General features: G+C 32.6%; 1 protein-coding gene across 1 annotated transcript; it reads left to right on the top strand.

Annotated features, from left to right (window-relative positions):
• The first annotated feature begins 5,701 nt into the window (after window positions 1–5,701).
• LOC143249290 (protein FAM199X-like) lies at window positions 5,702–19,400 on the top strand. Its single transcript, XM_076498861.1, has 7 exons — window positions 5,702–6,172; window positions 13,249–13,359; window positions 13,705–13,892; window positions 14,644–14,815; window positions 16,390–16,541; window positions 17,262–17,419; window positions 18,066–19,400. The coding sequence occupies exons 1-7, from the start codon at window positions 6,144–6,146 to the stop codon at window positions 18,237–18,239; spliced, it is 984 nt and encodes a 327-aa protein (XP_076354976.1). The 5' UTR covers window positions 5,702–6,143; the 3' UTR covers window positions 18,240–19,400.
• Window positions 19,401–20,985: the final 1,585 nt, after the last annotated feature.

Below are 20,985 nucleotides of genomic sequence, written 5' to 3'. Positions count from 1 at the left end.
CAAAAACAGAACTAGTCGTATTTACCAAATTGGTAAAGCACAAAAAAGTAAATCCTGAAATATATGTGAATAGAACACTACTTCAGACTGCCACATCGGCAAAATTTATCGGTATAATCTATGACTCAGAATTAACATGGATTAACCATTTAAATGAAATTAAAAGTAAAGTCTGGCAAAAAACCATCAATGTTAGGAGTCTAACTGGGAAGAATAGTGAAGCATCAACAGACAATATACTAAAAATTTACAAAACATACATTAGACCAGTAATCGACTATGCAGCTCCAGCTTGGATAACTATAAGTGGCAAAATAATTAAAACCAAGCTACAAACAATACAAAACACTCTACTCACAACAGCATACAGAGTTCTCAGAGCAACATCATCTAAATTCATACACAAACATTCAAACATACCAACCATAGCAAATAGACTCCTATATAGCACAATAACGTATTTTGATAAAAATTGGATGAAAAATGAATTATTATGCGAACTAGACAGGTGCCTTATACATAATGAAGATAGTCCTAAACACCTCTCACCTATCAACATATATTTTAAACACAAAAATAAATAAATGAAAACAAAAAATAAAATAATAATAATTGTTTATATAGATGTAAAAAAAAAGGCCACCATCAAACTAGACTTCCTAATGATAGGGCAAAAAAATATCTGTAAATGTTTACCAGTAGACATGGACATTGCCCTAAAAAGGGTCGGAGTAAGCTCATACTTCTCTGGCCCTAAAGTAATAGCTATATTTACTCATACTTCATGATCATGTAAGGGAAAGAAGGAGGAAGAGGTCAAAGCGTATCTGACCCTCCAGGGTACATAGAATCACCTAGTTCCGAAAGAGGGAGACAACAACCTTTGCTCCTGGTCAGAAGCTAGCACGTACATGTTTTTGCAAATATTTCTTGGAAGTTAACCTATTTAAACAAGTGAAATAGATACTTGTACGTGTTTGGACGTTGTAGTATTTCATGAGAACTATTGGGTGACGTATGTAACCTGAGAATATATAGTATACTCCACTAAGACTTTATTTAACATGTAAGTGTTGTAAGTCCATACTACAGCTCTTTTGCTTTTGGTCCCTCTATGGCACAACGGTATTTCTGCAGACTTACCTTGCTAGAATCCGTGTTTCCATACCCGTGGTTAGCAGAGCACAGGTAATCCATTGTGTTGCTTTGTATTTAACGTCAAAACAGACAAACAAACTCTTGTTTTTGTCCTTTTTCTTCAGCTTTCGACCCCAATAACCAGACAATAGCCATACAAAATGAAAGTAACCAGTCTGGTAACGCAACTTCTATGGGGTGAATAAAGCATTTTGTATTTTCAAGTTCACTTATGATTACTTATTTTTCTTTGTGTTCATATATCATTTGTTCTTTACTTAATAGTCCCGAGATTGTGTTTTGCGGACGCCTTAGAATAATGTCATAGAGAATTTTCCCGAACGCCACAAAACTTCCATTTTGAGACAAACCTCACAAGTGAATTGCCAAATAAAATTAATAATTTAAATTTGGTTCAATCGAACCTGGAGTTAGCCTAACATTTAAGCTTATATTTGACTAAAAATTAAATAAATGAAGGCATAAACGAAGACAAAAGAATGATGTTTTGCCATTGTTCACCTTATATGGTATCAGGTCAGGCATGGACGTAGAAATTAGAACAGACATGCAAAGGAACAAAGTTAGTAGTTGATCAATCCTCCTAGAAGTGCTTCTGCTGATACTAGCTGGAAACTAGAAGATTGTATAGCATGTTTTTTTCGGAAAATATTTGTAATTAGAGTAGCAGTATTGGCCTATTTTGATGCAGTAGACACCAAGTTTCGATAAAAAATGAGAGCAAAAACAAAAGTGAGAATAATCAGTTTAATAACCACTTACATGTTTGTTTTTAACATTAATATATGTTATCTTTCCAACTGTCAAATCTGTTTTTTTTTATAATGGATTATTCTTTAGGTCCAAAAACTCAATTCAAGTTCGGAACATCAAAATGAATTTAGGGGTAAGAGATAGAGGTTTCTGCTTCCTCTGGGAGTCTCTCGACCTCTCTTTCTACTCTGTTACCGGACAGGTGAACGCGTTAACATAAAACACACTCACCCCAATTTCCCTTATACATATATATACGTATATTAAATTAATAATCTGTGTTGACACTGAGAGACCCCTCCGGGCAAGTAAATTTATGAACGCAGAACATCGAGATTCAATTCCACGCAGTGGACAGAATGCAGATAACCCATTGTGCACAGTTGCACTGAGAAAGCAATGAGAACAATGAGAATGATTGTTTGTTTCTTTGAAGCTAAGCACAAAGCTTCACGATGGGCTATCTGTGCTCTGCTCATTGGGGGTATTGATACCCGATTTCTAGTATTGTGAGTTTACAGACATACCGTTGTGCCACTGGGGGCCTAAGAATGATAACCAATGTACAAAAACGATAGGACTATAAACAAATGGCTCACACTTGTGCTTTTAGAGAAATTGAACACACTGTTTCTCATAGTCGTAATTTACATAACACAAAATCTACATGAAAAAACTTTTTTACTTAGCGTTTCAACTTATGGCCCACCAGTGGCACAGTAGTATGTCTGTGGACTCGCACCACTAGAATCTTCATTTCGATACCCCTAGTAGGCAGAGCACAGATAGCCCATTGTTTAGCTTTGTGCTTAATTCCAAACAAACAAACAATTCTATCTTGTCACTTGTTTTACAAAGATTTCTTATAAAATACTAAACCACACTGTTTACCGCATATGATTTGTTCAAACTACACGCATATTTGTAGAACATTCCATTTATTTGTATATTCAGAATGACTGCTTGAGTTCATCATAAAATAACAAAATGCTCTGAGTAATAGTTAGAAAACAACAACAACAAAAACACACACAGTAAACAGAACAAACTGACAGAAGTCTTGATGTTGGAGAACTAATTTTAATACATTCATGTGTCCTCTTCAGTCTAATATTGTGTTCATAACGCGAGACCGAAGAGGACATACAAATATGTTGTAGCTATTTTCTCCAATATGAAGAATTTTGACAGTTTGTTTCGTTTACTGTGTTTATCGTTCTCTAATTGCTGGAGTTCCTATAAATCCTATAAATACAAAGATATAGCTATATTTTTGTCTTCAAGATAATGAGTAACACCAATCTTTCTTATTCAAAAAGGCACGATAATAGGCGCATGTCTTGCAGGAAAGTTTTATGATTGGCTACTTAAAAACTTCTTTCCTCAGTGACTATAAACAGTGATTATCACCAATCCTTTAGTAACAAACCAAAAGGAGAATCAAAGAGAAAAGCATAACAATGAAACAGACATCAAACTGTTTTCAACGTCGATCATGATTAGAGTATCTCTAATTTTGATTATATTGCAAACGTTTTGTTTAATAGTTAATTAACATTTCAAAACCTGTTTGTATTAAATGCGAGCAGAAAAAAGAACTTTAATTGTTCTTAGAAAGTAAATCGTTGGAAATGGATGATCGGAAGTGTGTGATGTGGTCTCACGTGTTGCATTTCTCACTTTTTTTATAATGGTTTTAGAAAAAACACAAATAAAATCACAGCGAATGTGTTATTCCTCTACTGTAACTAGGTGGAGGTGGTGTAAAGGTGTGAGGATGTTTTTTGTGACAGATACCCATTTCTTTAGAAGGACGTTGAGAGTTCGTGAATACAGTGGTTAATTACATTAATTCTTATAATGATGTATCTCCACTCTAATGGGCAATAGTTCTCTCAAGATGATAATGCAATAATCCATAGCACTGCTCTAATGTTATCGAAAATTGTTCAAGGAATATTAAAGTTTCTTTATTCATCTCCCTTAACCAGCTCACCATCAGATATCAATTCAACTGATCGTTCTTTGAGAACAGATTATACTCCTATGTAGACATAACAAAATTCAAGTAAAATGATAAAAAATTATGCTTTTAGCCTAGTCTGTTTGTTTGAAGTTAACACTCCTACGAAAAGTGGGGCCTAATAGGCCCCAGAGCAACTTGAAAGGCTATTAATATTAGGCTAATAATTTTGTATTTAAATGAAATTGCCATTTTATTTAATGAAATGAAATCAAATGAAATGGAAATTTCATTTAAATACAAATTTAATGTATTTAATTTTGATTAAATGTGTTAATTTAATGATTAATAAATATCATTATTATTATATTTTGTCTTCAAGATAATGGGTAACACCAATCTTTCTTATTCAAAAAGGCACGATAATAGGCGCATGTCTTGCAGGAAAGTTTTATGATTGGCTACTTAAAAACTTCTTTCCTCAGTGACTATAAACAGTGACTATTACTGTTTATATAAATAGTGAATATTTACTATTTATAAGTAAATAAATAGTATGACTATTTATATTAGTTTTATGGATGCAAGCAGGGGATTAAATCATGTGATTTAATGAAATGAAATCAAATGAAATGGAAATTTCATTTAAATACAAATTTATTAGCCTAATATTAATAACCTTTCAAGTTGCTCTGGGGCCTATTAGGCTCCACTTTTCGTAGGAGTGTTAAGCATAACATTACACAATGGGCTATCTGTATTGTGTCCACCACGGTTATTGAAACCTGGTTTCTTGCATTGTAGGTCCGCGGTCATACTGCTGTGCCATTGGGAGGAGGGTGCAGTTGAGATAAAAGAGAGTTACCTTATAAAAGAAAGCTGTTGCCAGTGTTTGCTTTTGCGCTACGTTGAACAAACAAATTAATTTTTGTTTACGTTTTTATTGTACAAGTAGCTTGCATGGAAACTCAATCCTACAAGTTACAACCATTTTCAAATTTGTAATCGCGTTAAATGAAGAAGTAAAATAATTTGTGATTATTACTGGAATGGATGTTGAATTATTTTCACCTGATGAATTAAAAGAATCTGCAAAGAAAGACCTTCGCTTCAATAACATCTGAGGTATAGAGTTTATGTATTGCAGCTAATTTTAAAATATATTCAAATTTAAAAGTTGTATGCAAAAATATGATGTGATATGGTTAGTTGGTTAAAAGTTTATCGGTGTCTTATTAATAGTAATGATTATAAACAAGATATCACTTTTGTTTGTTTGTTTGTTTGTGTTGAATTTCACACAAAGCTGCGTGAGGACTATCTGCGTTAGCTGTTCCTAATAGTACATTAGAGAGAAGGCAGATAGTCAGCATCGTCCACTGCCAGTATTTTTGTCAGATCGAATAATAAGGGTTGATTGTCTTTCTTATAACGCATCCTCAGCCTGAAAGTAGGAAGGGCAATTTTTTTTTTTTTTTTTGGCTGTATCGAGAAGCATACCATAAAATCTCAGATTTACATTTCGCTATGCTAACCACTAGCAGTAATGTTATGGATTTAAAACGCTCATTTCCCTACTGTGAGAAAGGTGCATATAGCCCATTGTGTAGGTTTTCGCTTAAAAGCAATCAACGGTTATACTGGGCTGCTCAAAATATTTTATGCAACAAGGCATATCTTTAACTTTGTTATAAGTTAAGTTTTTCTTTCTGTTGTGTATTATTATTATTATATACAATTGCTCGTAAGGTCATTACTTCTTATTTTATATTAGTTTGAAATATTTAATTGTTATATTTGGAATATTTACTTCTCATGTGGAAACGATCACGTGGCGAAAGTTTACTGTGGTTTTCGCGGTCAAATTTTTCTATCCTATTTTTAATTGGCTAATAATTAATGTAAAACAATCTATGGATTATATCTTTAGGGTTTAATGATTAACCATCAAGAAAAAATATCACCTAAAATTTGGAAAAAAACCCACTAAAATACGTTTGCATTAGCGTAAAAAGAAATTACTTGTAAAGACCAATCTTTTTTGTTTTTTTGACATGACTTTTACCGTAGGTGTAATTTCCAATCAAGCAATCCACGTTGTAAAGATATGGTAAACGTGTTTTGTGTCAAATGTTTATTCCACCGGTAGATAAGAAAAACTTCTTAAGGATTCATGCGAGTTGTTCATTCAGAGATTTGTTAAGTTTTATCATTGTAAAGTTTTGCTTCAAGATAAATTGCAATTAAATTGTTCTTAATGTAGAAAAAAATGATAGAATCCAGTTTGTTGAGTACAAGGTAAGCTGCATTGTTACTTGTAATATTAGGCTTAAGTCTTTGGTAGGACCATATGGCTGTTAGTGTTAGTCTTATTTAAGTTACTGTTTGATTTATTTAAATACGGGTCTCAGCAATTTTATAGTGCACGCAAACATTTAAATCCAAAAGAGAGTGATAGAATAGCTTCTATAAAGACTGAATTGTAAATAAGTATTAAATTTATGCAATATTATTAACATTTTCTTATCATTAAACTTGGATACTATTAGTATTATTATTAACTGGTTTTACTGTTACTGTTAGCTGAAATCATCACTGGTAATGCACTATTACTAACTACAGTAGTAATGGTAAACTGAAATTAAGACTGTAGATTTTGGGTTATATAGGTTGACAGTAACGTATGGGGTGGTGTCATTTTCCTATCATTTTGAGAGAGACTTGCATGATCAATGACATGTGCTTCAATGGAAGTTGGACCAAGCCAACTGGCCCTTTTTCACTGCTCTTTCAGTACATGATCCTGCCATTGTTTGTAAACCACCAATAGACAAATACTGTGTGGTAGCAGTGTTTGACTGTATTGTTCAGGCAGCTGTTCAGTGTATTCCTAAAATCTCGACACGCTTCTCACAGTATCCTCATCCTTGGTGGAATCCTGCCTGCCATATGGCAGGGAAAGCTTAAAAACAGGCTTGGGATACCTATCATAGGTATCCCACACTTTTAAACCACATTGCATCTTAGCAGGCCCATGCATGTGCTCAGGAAGTTAGATCTCAAAGCGAGAAGGAATCTTAGTGCAAAGGTGGCTTTGCACTTCTCCAGTACAGAGTTTGTACTCTAAAGTCTCCCAAACTTCCTCTATACTTTCTCTGTCTGCAACTTTACTCTATGCTTCAAAACTTTGATCCATACCACACCATCCCACCTGGGTTATGTTTTCCTTCTTCGGTGGGCCATGCTTTTTTAGAATAGATGGTCTGCCATTGTTCCTGTTAGCTTTTGTATTCAGGTGCAGTTGGATAAATTGGTGTATCCACTGATCAGTTCATCCCACCATGGCTAATTATCATCCTCAAATGCAACCTTTCTTTGAGTCATCAGAAAAAGGGGGATACTCCCAATTGGAAGTATCACATTCTATTTGCTAAACATCTTTTAAACTACTCTTCTATTTCCATTTATAAGTATGATTCAAAATCAGGTGGATCTGTGGGCTCTGCCATGGTTTGTTGTGATTAGGTTGTTGCACAGAACCCCCTCTACAGTTTCTTTATTCATTGCCAAATTCTATGCCATTTCTCTTGCTCTAGATTACACAGAAGCTATGCAGTATACAAACTGTACGATTTATATTGACTTGCCTAGTTCTATTGGCCCAGGAATCACTTCACATTGGTTTACACCCTGTTCTTGTTGATATTCAAAACTGACTAGCCCATTTCTCTATCATCCATGTCCATCCAGTTCTTTTGCATACCAGGCCACATCTCTATTTGCAGGAATGAGCTTGCTCACAATGCAGCTAAGTCTGTCTGCTCTGGTACTATCAATGCCATGCTTGTCCCATGCATGGACTATGGTCTTATATTCAAGGCTTGGCTCTGTGGCAGTTGACTTGGAGTGAGCAACATGATAACAAAGCTTTTCCAAATCAAACCTTCTGTTGCTCTTTGGCCATTTTGCTTCCATAAGGATTGGAAGGAGGAAGTTCTTCTGGCTAGGCTGCACACTGGCCACAGTTTTTTATCTCATTGCTTTCTTTTATCTGATACTGATGCATCAATGTGTGGTTTTTGTGACATTTGGGTCACAAAAAGCCCACATTTTACTGTCATGCCATCATAACTATTGAGAGCAACAGCACAATTTTAAACATATTTTTACCATTGGTTCACCCTTGATGATGAACATTGTCATTGGCGATGGTGACACTGTCCACCTTAGTTGTTTTTAAATTTTTAAGGGCCATTGGTCTTTTTAATTCTTTGTAAAATTTTAATTTGAAAATCACACTGTTTCATTTTAGCATGATTCCTTTTTACATATTTTAATGATTTTACTTTTTTTACCAAGTGTTTGGTGCAGATAGCCGAGTTGCTTTGCACCAATAAATGCTTAACTAGCCACTTTGCACTGGATGAATATTTGTCATTTTGCAATAGCTTGAATAATAATAACATATAAGAAATTCTATTTACATACAATATTCTTAGTAAATAGCTGTAGACTTGTTTAAATATTGACTATATCAGAGCTTAATCCTGTGCCTTCTGAGAACCTGCTATCTCCAATTAAAAATATTTTTGATTTGACACAACTTTGAGAACTCACTACTACTGTTTAAAATCCTGATCAGGACTTTATTGAGTTTCAGTGGTTCTAATGTAAAGTATTGTGAAGAATTTATTATGGGAAGAAATTATTTGTGTAATAAATATTGGGTTGAGGAATAATTTGTGAGCATTTTTCAAGTTAAAAAAATATATTCATAAATGAAACGCTTTTGCAAAATATTTCATGTCATTTGGTAGATAATGTTTTGCTCTAATAGATGGTGTGTTTGATTTTCATATGTCTTTAATTTTTGCTTTCATTTTCAGCTCATTAAATGGAATGTCAAGTGGACAAAATCGAGCATTTTCTACACCATCTGCTTTTCGCATTTAATTTCTTGCAATTTCATTTACAACAATGCATACTACAAGGGCTGTTCAAAAAATACGTGGACTTACGTCATAAAACAAAATGTACTTTATTTAGAAGTTACAGGTCTGAGACCCCTTCAAAGTACTCTCCTCCCCAATGCACACACTTATCCCAACGGTGTTTCCACTTGTTGAAACAGTCCTGGTACGCTTCTTTTGTAATGTCCTCCAGCTCCTTCGTCGCATTTGCCTTAATCTCAGGAATCGTCTCAAATCTTCTTCCTTTCAAGGGTCTTTTGAGTTTGGGGAACAAGAAAAAATTGCAAGGAGCAAGGTCAGGTGAGTAGAGGGGGTGAGAAAGAACAGTGATCGAGTGTTTGGCCAAAAACTCACGAGTTCTGAGGCACAAATTTCGCAGCAACGTGGTGCATCTTCAATTTTTCGGTCAAAATCTCGTAACAAGATCCAACTGATATCCCACACTCTTCAGCAAGCTCCCTGACAGTCAGACGTCGATTTGCCCGCACCAGGGTGTTGATTTTGTCAACGTGTGGGTCGTCAGTTGATGTGGAAGGACGTCCAGGACGCTCAACACCTTGAATGGACTGTCGACCATCCTTAAAACGTTCATGCTACTTGAAACATGCCGTACGCTTCATAGCAACATCACTGTAAGCCGTGTTAAGCACAGCAAAAGTTTCAGTCTCAGATTTTCCAAGTTTAACACAAAATTTCACAGCAAGTCGTTGCTCCTTCAGGTCATTCATTCTGAAATCCGCCAAACGAAAAAATCGCACTTCACTTAAAACCGCGTAGCTAATAGACAAATGAAGATATCTGCAATTGGGAAATGGCGTCGTAATCAGCTGATCTGTGCGAACCTAGCAACACCATGCAGATTCCCCTGAAACCAACTGGAGCCACGCAATTCAAACAGTCCGCGTATTTTTTTAACAGACCTCATATATACCTAGGTATTACATGAAATAAAGTATCATAATAAATGTTTTGGGTGTAATGTGTTCATGCATTGAAGTATTGTATAGCCTTGCATGTAATGCTTGAATGAAATTATTTAAAAACGCTCACGAATTATTTCTCAACCTAATAGTAAAACTGAAAACTGTTTTATAGTTCAATAGAAATGTAGGAACTGTATCATTAGATTGAAAATGTTTTTGAAGTGTTTGTAATATACCTTGTCGCAACCTATGGTCAAAATAAGAAAAGTGTGGACTTGAATATTTCTAAAGCATCATTAAAGCTAAAGGTTAATATGTGAATTATAAAATAATATTGCCATGCTTTTTGTGTTTTAAGGCTAAATACAACCATTGAGGCATCGTCAGTGATTCTTGAGCAAATTGTTCTGGTGGTGCTCATCTCTTTTCCAGGTAGCTATCCCTAATTTAGCATTGAAAGCTAGAGGGAAGGTGGCTAGTCAATAGTACCCATTGCCAAATCTCATGCTACTCTTTTTACCAATGACTTGCATCATAATGCTAAATGTCTGAAAAGGCAAGCATTTTTAGCAAAGAGAATTCAAACCCATGACCCACAAATTGTGAGAAGAGCTTGCTAACCAGTAGTTGTGTAACTCTAGCAGACAACTTTGGAATTCATGTTTGTGTTGCTTTTACTTTGGCTTCCTTTTAACATTGAACAGTTATCTTATTCTAAATACTGCATATTTGATTGTACTGTAGATGAGCTAGTATAATACAAAACATTGTGGTGAAGTGAACGTTCATGTTGCTTTTAAGTACTATATTAATACACCTAACAACTTTGTTGTAAGGCAATAAATCAGTATTCTGTTTCTTCTCTTGGTATAATCACTGTTTTTCTGTTGTATGTTCTAACTTAACCCAAATTAAAAGGGGATGAATATATTTCACATTTATTTTTAATCACTCGTATTTTGACAGTTAGTTAATGCCATCTATGATATTATTCCCTCAGATGTGCGTTGCCTTAACTTAAAATCTAAGTAGATGAAGAGCAAATTTGGTGAGAGAGAAAATCAGTCTCCACAAGCTGGGTACTATGAACAGTTGTGTCCACTGGGACTGTTTGTTTTTTCTTCTCTTTATTTATAGTTTCTTAGAGGTTTTAACATTGTATGGGATATATGCAACAAGTAACAGTGACACTTTTTACTTTTTAAAATGAAATCTTATTGAACTTCTGGAATTAAAGTGACAGTTAATATACCTGTTACCTGAAAATGATAAACTGTTGCATTTACTTCAGTTGATTTCAATAAAATATTTATAATAATGGTACCATAGGCAAAATTGTATGTCATATCACTGGGCTCATCGAGGGTGACAGCAACTAATACACATTGGTATGAGGTCATTGGAGCTTAGTTAACATGTTGGTATGAAACAAAGAATGTGTAACATAATGTGGCAATCAGGTTATTTGAATAATATTGGATTGTATTCATTCTTAGCACATATCTCCTGTGAAATGCAAAAATTGTAGTTATCATTTGTAATACACATCCGTACAGTTAACATGTCTGTATTGTATCTGTCAAAACCCGAAGATTTTTATAAATTGGACTAGAAACTTTTACAGTTAAAAAAAAAAATGTATTTTTAATTGTCATATTATAAGCAGCATTAACATTAACACTTTCACGACAGGTTGAGTCAAAGGCCATATTATTTTGATTGTTGACTTGTATTGAGAATTTGATTGTACATTATAATCAAACTCTAATATTACATACGAGTTAATTTAAAAGTAAATATTACAAGAACACACCTAAATATAGATTTTAGTTCCTTGGTGTCTTTAATGCAGAAGTTTAAAATTAGATGTTTCTGATGTCAAAATACAAAGTCTGTAAAAATTACCAATATTGACAAGCTAGAATATAAACTAAGAAATGATTAAATCATCTTAAACATATTTTTTAACCACTGTAAGACTATGAATTAATCTACTCTTATGCAATTGTTAAACATTCATCTTTATTAATTATAAATTATTCAAAGATGATATTGTAATTAATTTTACAAGTTAGTCCAAAGGAATATAATATTTATAACTTCATATGCATATTAATTAAAATTTCTCAATCTTCAAAGAAAACAAGATGCATTTCTAGTATAATATTTTGAAAGATATATTTCTTTACATACTATACAGTAAGTACAGTTACTAATTCACATTACCTAGAATTACTGCTTTTCACATATGCATTAAATAAAGAATTGTTAATTGTCTGTTAACAGATGTTATTCTACCCAAAATCTTTTATTCCTTTATGCTTTATTGTAACATATTTTGAATAGTGTTGGCATAAATGATAGATTCTATATTCTAATTTAGTAAGGTATGATGTGATGGGTTAAAAAACTCAAGACAGTTGTAGCAAACATTTGGTTTTAACATTTTTTTATGTATACATAAACAAGATTAAATGGATGATGAGGAATTTATTAATGATGGAGAAGCAGAAATTCCAAACCTGATTTTCTTTGGGTGGCAGCTGAACACACTTTCTTTGAACCATTTTTGTTGAAGAAAAATCAGTTTTAGAAAATTTGAGAACATTCTTGGAATAAGGCTCCAGTCCTGCCAAGACATATTTTAAAATTATGAAGCTTAATCAGGATTTTATTGGTCTTTAATTATCTGTCAATAGACCTAATGTCTCATCATATTGATGATTTAAATTGTACTATGCATCTAAAACTTCAGAAAAGTCATTAGAAGATCTACTGGTTTTACTTATTAAATTAAGCTTTTCATCTTGACAGCCTAGTAGAAGCACATTGTTCAACTGTGTCCTCTGTCTTCTCTCTGGGCCCTATCAGAAACAGCATTATTTCATTTATTACTACCAAGACTTCTCACTTGAAAGCAAGTAATGTTAATATTCAAAACCATATTGGTTAGGTTTGGAGTTGGTTAGATTTGTTTGCTAATGATCTGTCTTTGACCCTTTTTGCTATGGCATAATTTACTGAAGTTTCTCTCTGATCCTCTTAAATACACTTACTGTTACACTGTAAAGCTTTAGATTTATAAATTTTGATTTGGGAAACTGCTGTTAACCTTTTAATTATGATTATAATGTAAATTATTACACAATTTTTTTTTTTTCAGTATAAATAAATTGTAATGTTATTTGTGATTATGACTACATGTGATGATTTAAATTGCTAAATTAATCCTGTGCCAAATTTAATCTTTTGAAATAAATAATTCATAATTAGTTAAATTACTTTTTACAAAATGTTACTGCTGCACTTAGTAATTTTCAGATACACTCAGTACTCTTTTTTTTTTTTTTCTGTAAGGAATATGCACTTCAACTATTCTTTCAGCAGGAGTAGTTGTAATTGTTTACATTCTCATTGTTTTTGTGTATGTGTGAAAAAAATTTGTGATGAGAATGTAAAGTGTTTTTTTTTTTTTTTCCAGTCCTTACAGTTTGGATCCATTCCTCACACGAGACTTTAGCAGCTTTTCTTCACTGGATTGTCAAGTTTTTGAAGATCTACATGTATCTGAATTAGATTTTGACTTCATTAAGTAGGCATTCATTTGTATAAAACTTTTAACCTTCAGAAAATATGTATCAAGTTTAAAGAATTGGTTGTAACATAGTGCCTAGGAATTTTTAAAGAAAAAATGAGGCTTAATAAAGTTTACTTTGGTAAATACAAAACTAAAAGAAAGCAACCACTAACACAATTTATTTTTAAGTGTTTTCATTGAGATGTTAAATTCTTGACCATCCATTCCTTTTAACCATGCTTATAAATTATCTTACAAGAGAGAACAGTTTTCAAAAGAAATTAAGACTAAGTTTATTTTACTTAGTTTATATTTCTATCCTTTGTAATTTTATTGGGGTGCTGAAATTTCTTATATCAGGAACAAAGAAAACATCTCCAGTCGTTCCAACAGCCCTGTCTGCACCCCAAGCTCTGGGAATTCTGATGCTGGGGAACCCTGTTTTCCTTTAGACATACATTTCGACAGCTGTTGTACTGATTTACAATCACTGAATAGTTCTGATTTCCTACTTCCTGCAAACATACTTGGAGAACCCTCCATCACAGGCAAGTTTTGGCTGCTGTGCCATCACATTGAAACCCCTGTTTTCTTGGCTATAGCTTACTCCTATGTTACGTAATATACATTTTACTAATTTTCTAATAATTTATTTCCATTTTATCTGTCAATAGAACATTGAACAGGTTCAGTATTGCAAACATTATTTAATGTAAGGGAATCCAAAGAAATATAAGTGCTTGTGTTATGTTTATATTTTTATTAAGAAGTTCATGTGGTGTGCAGCATGATAGTTTAGCAGATATCAGGAATTTAAGTGAAGTGTATTGGGCTATATATAAAAATGCCTTTGTGATAACTTAAAACTAAAATCATTTAAAGAATATTTAGTTTTGGGGTCAGAAAAGTAAACTGAGTAATGGAATCTGCTCAAAATAATTTTGATTTCAAAATTGAAGACATTTGCTTTTTCTAAAAATATTTTGGAATTGAGGAAAATTTATAGAAGTATCTAATTCAGGTGTTCAACATGATGGTTTTTATATATTTAGAGTTTAACATTGTAAGTGATGTCTAAGACTTTATAATTATAATTTCTGAAAGTAGATTATTCGTTATTTCTGTGATCAATTGCTGTGATATGTTTAAATATGTATTATGCATATGCAGTTTATTTCCTTCAAAGTTAATTTATGAGTTAATCAGTTGGCTTTCTGTCATTCACTTGTTATCTGTTATGCTTTTAGTATGTATAAACATCTTGCACTCATCTGATATAATAAACTTGTATTGTTGTAGGTGAACTTGACTGGGAAACCTTTGATTGGACAAATGAACTTCCTGCATCTGAACTTGATTCTAGTGTGTCTAATGACAGTTGTGATGTCAATAGGGACTTACCATGTTCCCCTGTATCTCACTTAAAGTGTTCCAGATCTCTTAAACCTCTTCTGTCATCTTCAAAGTTGTGGTAAACAAGCACTAATGAACTTTCTTGAAATGGTTGAAATTCAAATAAAAGAAATTAATGAAATATGGTTTACATTGAAGTCAAATAATTTGGTGAGGATGCTGTATCATATAATTTTTTGAAGATGCCATTAGCATGAAATATGTAAAGAATTAATACAACAATTGTGAAACACTGGTGCCTGACTATTATAAAACATTTTCCATCCCAAATATTTAATATCAACTGCTAGCAGCCATGTAGCATTAGGTGGATTAGACCAGGTGTTGACTTCATGATGATAGTTTTCTTCTGAACTAGGTGTCTTCTAAACATGATTTTGATAACATTAATAAATTATAAAGTTCTAAAGAAAAAAAAATTGTAGAAAATTTGCAAGATATTTTTGAATAACATCCCACCTTGTTATTTTACAATTATAGTACCATTAAAATGTTTGCTTAGTAAATACAGTAAAACCTGTTTAAGCTGAAACCTTCTTAGGGCTGAAACCTGTACAAGTTAGAAATATCAAAATTTTGCAGCGTTATCTTAAAATTTCTCTTATAAGAGGCCCTCTATATAGCGGAACCTGCGTAATGCGGATGCAAGACTATCTTTCACCTACCTCATCTATCAACAAGTAGGATTAAACCCTGAATAAGGCAGAAAAAATGTTTGATTAAATATTAATTTTTTATTTAATTAATTTCTTTAGATATTAAAAAAAATTCTTGTTTGATTAATAATTTCTTTAAATATTAATAAATTCTCGAATATTTTGTTACAGTAAGTATTAGTTAAATTTATTCTGTTCTTTTTCTGCCATCATTATTTTTGCAGTTAAATTAGATTCATGATTTGTAGAAATATATTTGTCTTCTAAGTACAAAATTCTACTCTTTAAATAATTCTTAGAAAAAATAAATTCCTATCTTCCCTAATTTTAAAAGATAATGAAGAAATAGAAATTCCTACTTCATCACAAGTGTTAAGTTTTATATTAGCACTATCAAATTGTATGCAAAAACAAAGGGGGAAAAATGAACTTCAGAAAAAGGCCACAGAATTGGTGTTCTCTTTTAACTGAATACGAAAGCCCATTAAAAAAAACGAAACAGTTGAAATTGGACACTTCAAAGAAATTTGATTAAGATTGTGTGTACTTATGTATATTTGGAATGTCTGTTTTTGTTCTTATTCTAATAAATATAGCATAAACAGTAAAGTAACTAGATTCACAAACGTCTTACTTTCCTTCAGTCAAGCAAGTATAACGTTTTGCTGAAAAATTATATATAATTAAGGAAATACATGTTGACTATGTTTAAGCCAGAAATGTTACTTGGTGTCCCTTGCAATTCCACCTTAGACAAGTTTTACTGTATCAGTATTTTATATTGTTTTAGAATCATAGAAAGTACATTGCTTGTACAAAATGTTTATATTAGTACGTCAGTATTGATTATTAGCTTTATATGAATTTGAGTTAAGTTATTCAGTACCTTTGGAAAAATTAGTTTATCAAACCATATGATATTTATGTAAATTGCATTTGTACAGAATAAAAAAAAATGTGAGTGTATGTATTTAAGGTCTCGAATGTCAGCTGAAGAACAACTTGCTACAATTGAAGCTCTGACTAATATTATAAGTCATAAGATGGGACTGCGAGAACAATTAGAGGTGATCCGTATCATTGACCCGCGAGCTGTGGTTTCTCCTACTGATACAGAATTTGTGATAGGTAAGATAAATCACTTAATTTATAAACATTTATTTTGGTTTGGTAAATTACTAGGGTTACACTCTATTCCTTTTGTTCATGACACATTAAAGGTTTTGAACTGATTTATTTTTTATGACATTCACAAAATAATTTTGTAGTTAGTTTTACTGTTACTTGTACATGCCTATCATTTGTTTTTTTTTTGGATTTTTTTCATGGATTTATATGAAACTATTTGGTACCAGTTGATAAAAAACCATCTGTAAAGTATTTAATCAAGTGGTTAGTAAGAATAATAGTTAAGAATTATTCTTCATTATAAAATTGTAATAATTGGATCCATCATCACATGGGTGACAGGAGAGGCTTAACATATCAAGGATACTTGTGTTCCATGTATTAAAATTTAAAAACTGAGATATAAAGCAAATATTTACAATATATAAAAGTTGTGTTATGTTTTGTTCTGAAGTACTCATTGTTAAAACAAGTCCAAATCAATCAATACAGTCCAGGCAAGGTATCATTGTGAAGATATTTTACTGTATACCTTAACATTCAAAAACGTTGTACAGTCTAGATAATAGCTATTTGTTTTATATAACATTTTTTCTGTTGAATAAAAATCTGTCAGATTGCATTTTAATTGACTCACAGTTGTTGAAGTGTTAGTTTATATGAATTCTATATATTGATTAGCAGTGTTATTGTGGGAAATTCTTGTTTGATCCACCACAGATCTTGGATGCTTAAATGACACTAAACTACAAAGACTACGTGAACATGTTAGAAAGTATGCACTAGATATTCCATGTTCGTCAAATGTCCCTTCAGTAAATTCTGACCACAGTACTAGTATTTCCCAGTGTTCAACACCTACACAGAGCATTTCAAAGGTTTGTGAGTTTTACCAAGGAAGTGATTAAAAACAAATGCATATTTTAATATAATGGTCTTTTTCTCTCACAAATCAGATTAATCTTCTAATGAAAATTTTAATGAAGGCCAACCACCTGCAAAAAATATTTTAGTAGGTTTATCTTATTTGCTGACTTACACTTAGTAAGATAATTATTTTTCATATACTTTTATGTCGTATAAATAAAGCAATGTTTATTCTCAAGTACTTTAATGGTAAAAAAAATTGCAATTTAGATATTTCATTGTAATAATAATCTTTTTAAATGTAAGACACTTGTACAGTAGAAGTACTCACATTCAAATAACCAAACATTTTATGAAGTTTAGATGATATATTATTATTGGATTCTATAAATGTTTAGTAATCAATACATGTAATTTGATTTTCTGCATGGTATAGTTAAGTACTTTTATTTAGAAAATAAAAGTTGTTAATTATAGAAATTGAAAACAGATGCAGTATTTACGTCAAAACTTTGGTTAAAGGTTTTTTGCTCTGGGTTTTTTATATATTATTGTGAATTGAAATATGTAGCAATTTTTAAAGTTTTTTTTCCTTGATTATATCCAGGGACATTCTTTTCCTGATTATTGTTATTATTATTTCTTATTCCTGAACAGAAAGAAGCAAAAGAGAGAAGAAAATTTCAAAAGGCATGGAAACAAAAACAAAGAAAGGAACACCGGCAGCGTTTGAAAGAACGAAAAAGCGGTCTTTTTATACGGGAAGAAATCCTTTCTTTAAGTACACCAGGGCTTCTGGAGGAAGAAGAAGACATAGAAATTTTAGCATGATGTTGATTTATTTACCTGTAAACTTTGTTTAATTGAAGAAAATGATTTTGTACATGAAAAAAGAGGTAGGAGTTTGAATTGTACATGTAAACTGTATTACTCAGCTGTTTTATTTCTTTTCAGATGGTTTCTTTAAACACATATCATTAAGAAACTACACAAACATTATTGTACACAATGTCGTAAATGTTACATTCAAAGGAGTTTTGATTTTCAGAATGTAAAAAACTTTAGAAGGTAATCCTCATAGTGTATTCTTCTATATTAAATAGATTCTCTAACTTGCATATTTTCCATGTTAAATGTAAAAAAAAGCATAATCTCATAAATGTCTGGAATACATGAACTGTTTTTATATTAAGATATTTATGGGACACTTGAAATATGAGATTCATGGTATAAAGTATATTATGTAAAAATTAGGTTAATTCTTCTGAACTTAAGTACTTAATTTCAGTGAAACACATGCATTATAAAAATTTTAATAAATGGGGAAGTGTAACTTTAAAATGATTGAATGTCTTGGAGTAGCATTTTTTAAATGTTAGTATGTCTACACTTGTCAGGTTCTTTGTCATTGCCTTACTTCATGTGCTACATAAGATATCCCTTGAAATAAAGTTAACTACCTCCAGAGGTATTGCAGGTTATTTGTAATATCTGTACTTTTTTAATCATTACTAGGTTAACAGTAAGTGATTATAAAATTTGAATTAGAAACTTCTCACGTTTTCTGTCCTTGATGCAATATTAAGCAGTTTATTTGTATTTGACAAACGTTAGTATTAATAACTGATAATGGCATAGAAAAGTTGTTTTTTTCTTATGGTGACAGTTGCTAAACTATTAGAAAGGTGTTTGACCTTTCATGCCTAAGTTTTAAACTTTTTTTTTAAAGAGAGCATCAGAAGTCATTTTTAGTGAGTCTTATTCTTTTGTATGTAACTAAGCCTAAAGTAGAAAACATTAATTTGTTTTTTTAATGGTGAAACATTGAAATGAAATTCATCAGTGCCTTGAGTAATATGAGAGGCATATGTTGTTACTTGAGTAAGTGCACTAATATTTTTATTTAACAAATGAGAGGTCTCCAGAAGTAAAATGTTTTGTATATCAGTTTTAGACTCCTGCCCGTATGTAATAAAAGAATATTTGGGTCCACCTTTTTCTCTCTCGTATTTTTTAAAATACAAAATAGGACATTTTAACCCCCAGCAGTATAGTGTATTGAAAGTCTTACACTTGTGGAAAAACATGTCTTATAAGTCATTTTGAAAAAATTACAATGTTGTACAGACAACTTTTAACAAGGTGATACACTAGGTAGAACAGCCACCAAATTAACACAAGTCAACACATTTGTTATTGACTTATACATGAAATGGCCAGAAGTATGTAGACACTGCTTCTATTTTGTGGGTTCGGCTATTTCAGCCACACCCGTTGCTAACAGGTTCATAAAATCAAGCATACAGCCATGCAATCTCCATAGACAGACTTTGGCAGTAGAATGGGTCGTACTGAAAAGCTCAGTGACTTTCAACGTGACACTGTCATAGGATGCCACATTTCCAACAAGTCGCTCGTCACATTTCTGCCTTGCTAGAGCTACACGGTCAACTTTAAGTGTTATTGTAACGTGGCAATGTCTAGAAGCAACAACAGCTCAGCCACACAAGCTCTCATAATGGGACTGCCGAATGATGAAACGCGTAAAAGTTGTCTGTCCACAGTTGCAACACTGTTGAGTTCCAAACTGTCTCTGGAAGCAACGTCAGCAGAAGTGTTCATCAGGAGCTTCATGAAATGGGTTTTAATGGCAGAGCAGCAGCACAGAAGCCTAAGACCACCATGCGCAATGCCAAGCGTCGACTGGTGTCATGTAAAGCACATCGCCATTGGACTCTGGAGCAGTGGAAACACGTCCTCTGGAGTGGTGAATCTAGCTTCACTACCTTGGCAGTCTAACGGACGAATCTGGGTTTGACGGATGTCAGGAGAACGCTACCTGCCTGACTGCATAGTACTAACTGTAAAGTTTTGTGGAGAAGGAGTAATGGTCTGGGGCTGTTTTTCATGGTTTGGGCTAGGCTTTTTAGTTCTAGTGAAGGGAAATCTTAATGCTACAGCATACAATGACATTCTAGATAATTGTGTGTTTACAACTTTGGGGAAAGCCCTTTTTTGTTTCGTCATGACAATGCCCCTGTGCACAAACGAAGTTCAATAAAGACATGGTTTATCCGATGTTGGTGTGGAAGAACTTGTCTGATCTCAACCCCATCGAACACCTTTGGGATGAATTGGAACGCCGACTGCGAGCCAGGCTTTCTCGCCAGACCTCACTTATCCTTTTGTGGCTTAATAGGAGCGAATCCCCGAAGCCATGTTCCAAAATCTAGTGATAAAACTTCCTCGAAGAGTGGGGGCTGTTATAGTAGCAAAGGGAGGACCAACTTCATATTAATGCCCATGGTTTTGGAATGAGATGTTTAATAAGTACATATGGGTGTGATGGTTGGGTGTCCACATACTTTTGGCCATGTGATGTATTTTCTATTATGTATCTTTGTGTTTGAATCATCGGTAAAGAATTTATTTTCGTCTTGAAATGTTGATAAACGTGAACTAGACAATAATCAATCAATAAAAAAATTAAATACCTTTGTTGTATTTTGTACATTATTGATTTTTTCATAACATTTGATGTGGTCACTACTTTTAACATTCCTCGATCGAAACTGTT

Source organism: Tachypleus tridentatus, chromosome 4 (genome assembly GCF_004210375.1).
Source record: "Tachypleus tridentatus isolate NWPU-2018 chromosome 4, ASM421037v1, whole genome shotgun sequence".
Lineage (NCBI taxonomy): Eukaryota > Metazoa > Arthropoda > Merostomata > Xiphosura > Limulidae > Tachypleus > Tachypleus tridentatus.
The sequence above is the reverse complement of the archived record's forward strand: the minus strand, read 5'-3'. Positions and strand labels throughout refer to the sequence as shown.

Coding starts and splice junctions, on each gene's coding strand:
- LOC143249290 (XM_076498861.1), top strand. CDS start 6,144: ATGATAGAATCCAGTTTGTTGAGTACAAG. Junction 6,173..13,248: donor TCCAGTTTGTTGAGTACAAG/GTAAGCTGCATT, acceptor TTTTTTTTCCAG/TCCTTACAGTTTGGATCCAT. Junction 13,360..13,704: donor TTAGATTTTGACTTCATTAA/GTAGGCATTCAT, acceptor TTCTTATATCAG/GAACAAAGAAAACATCTCCA.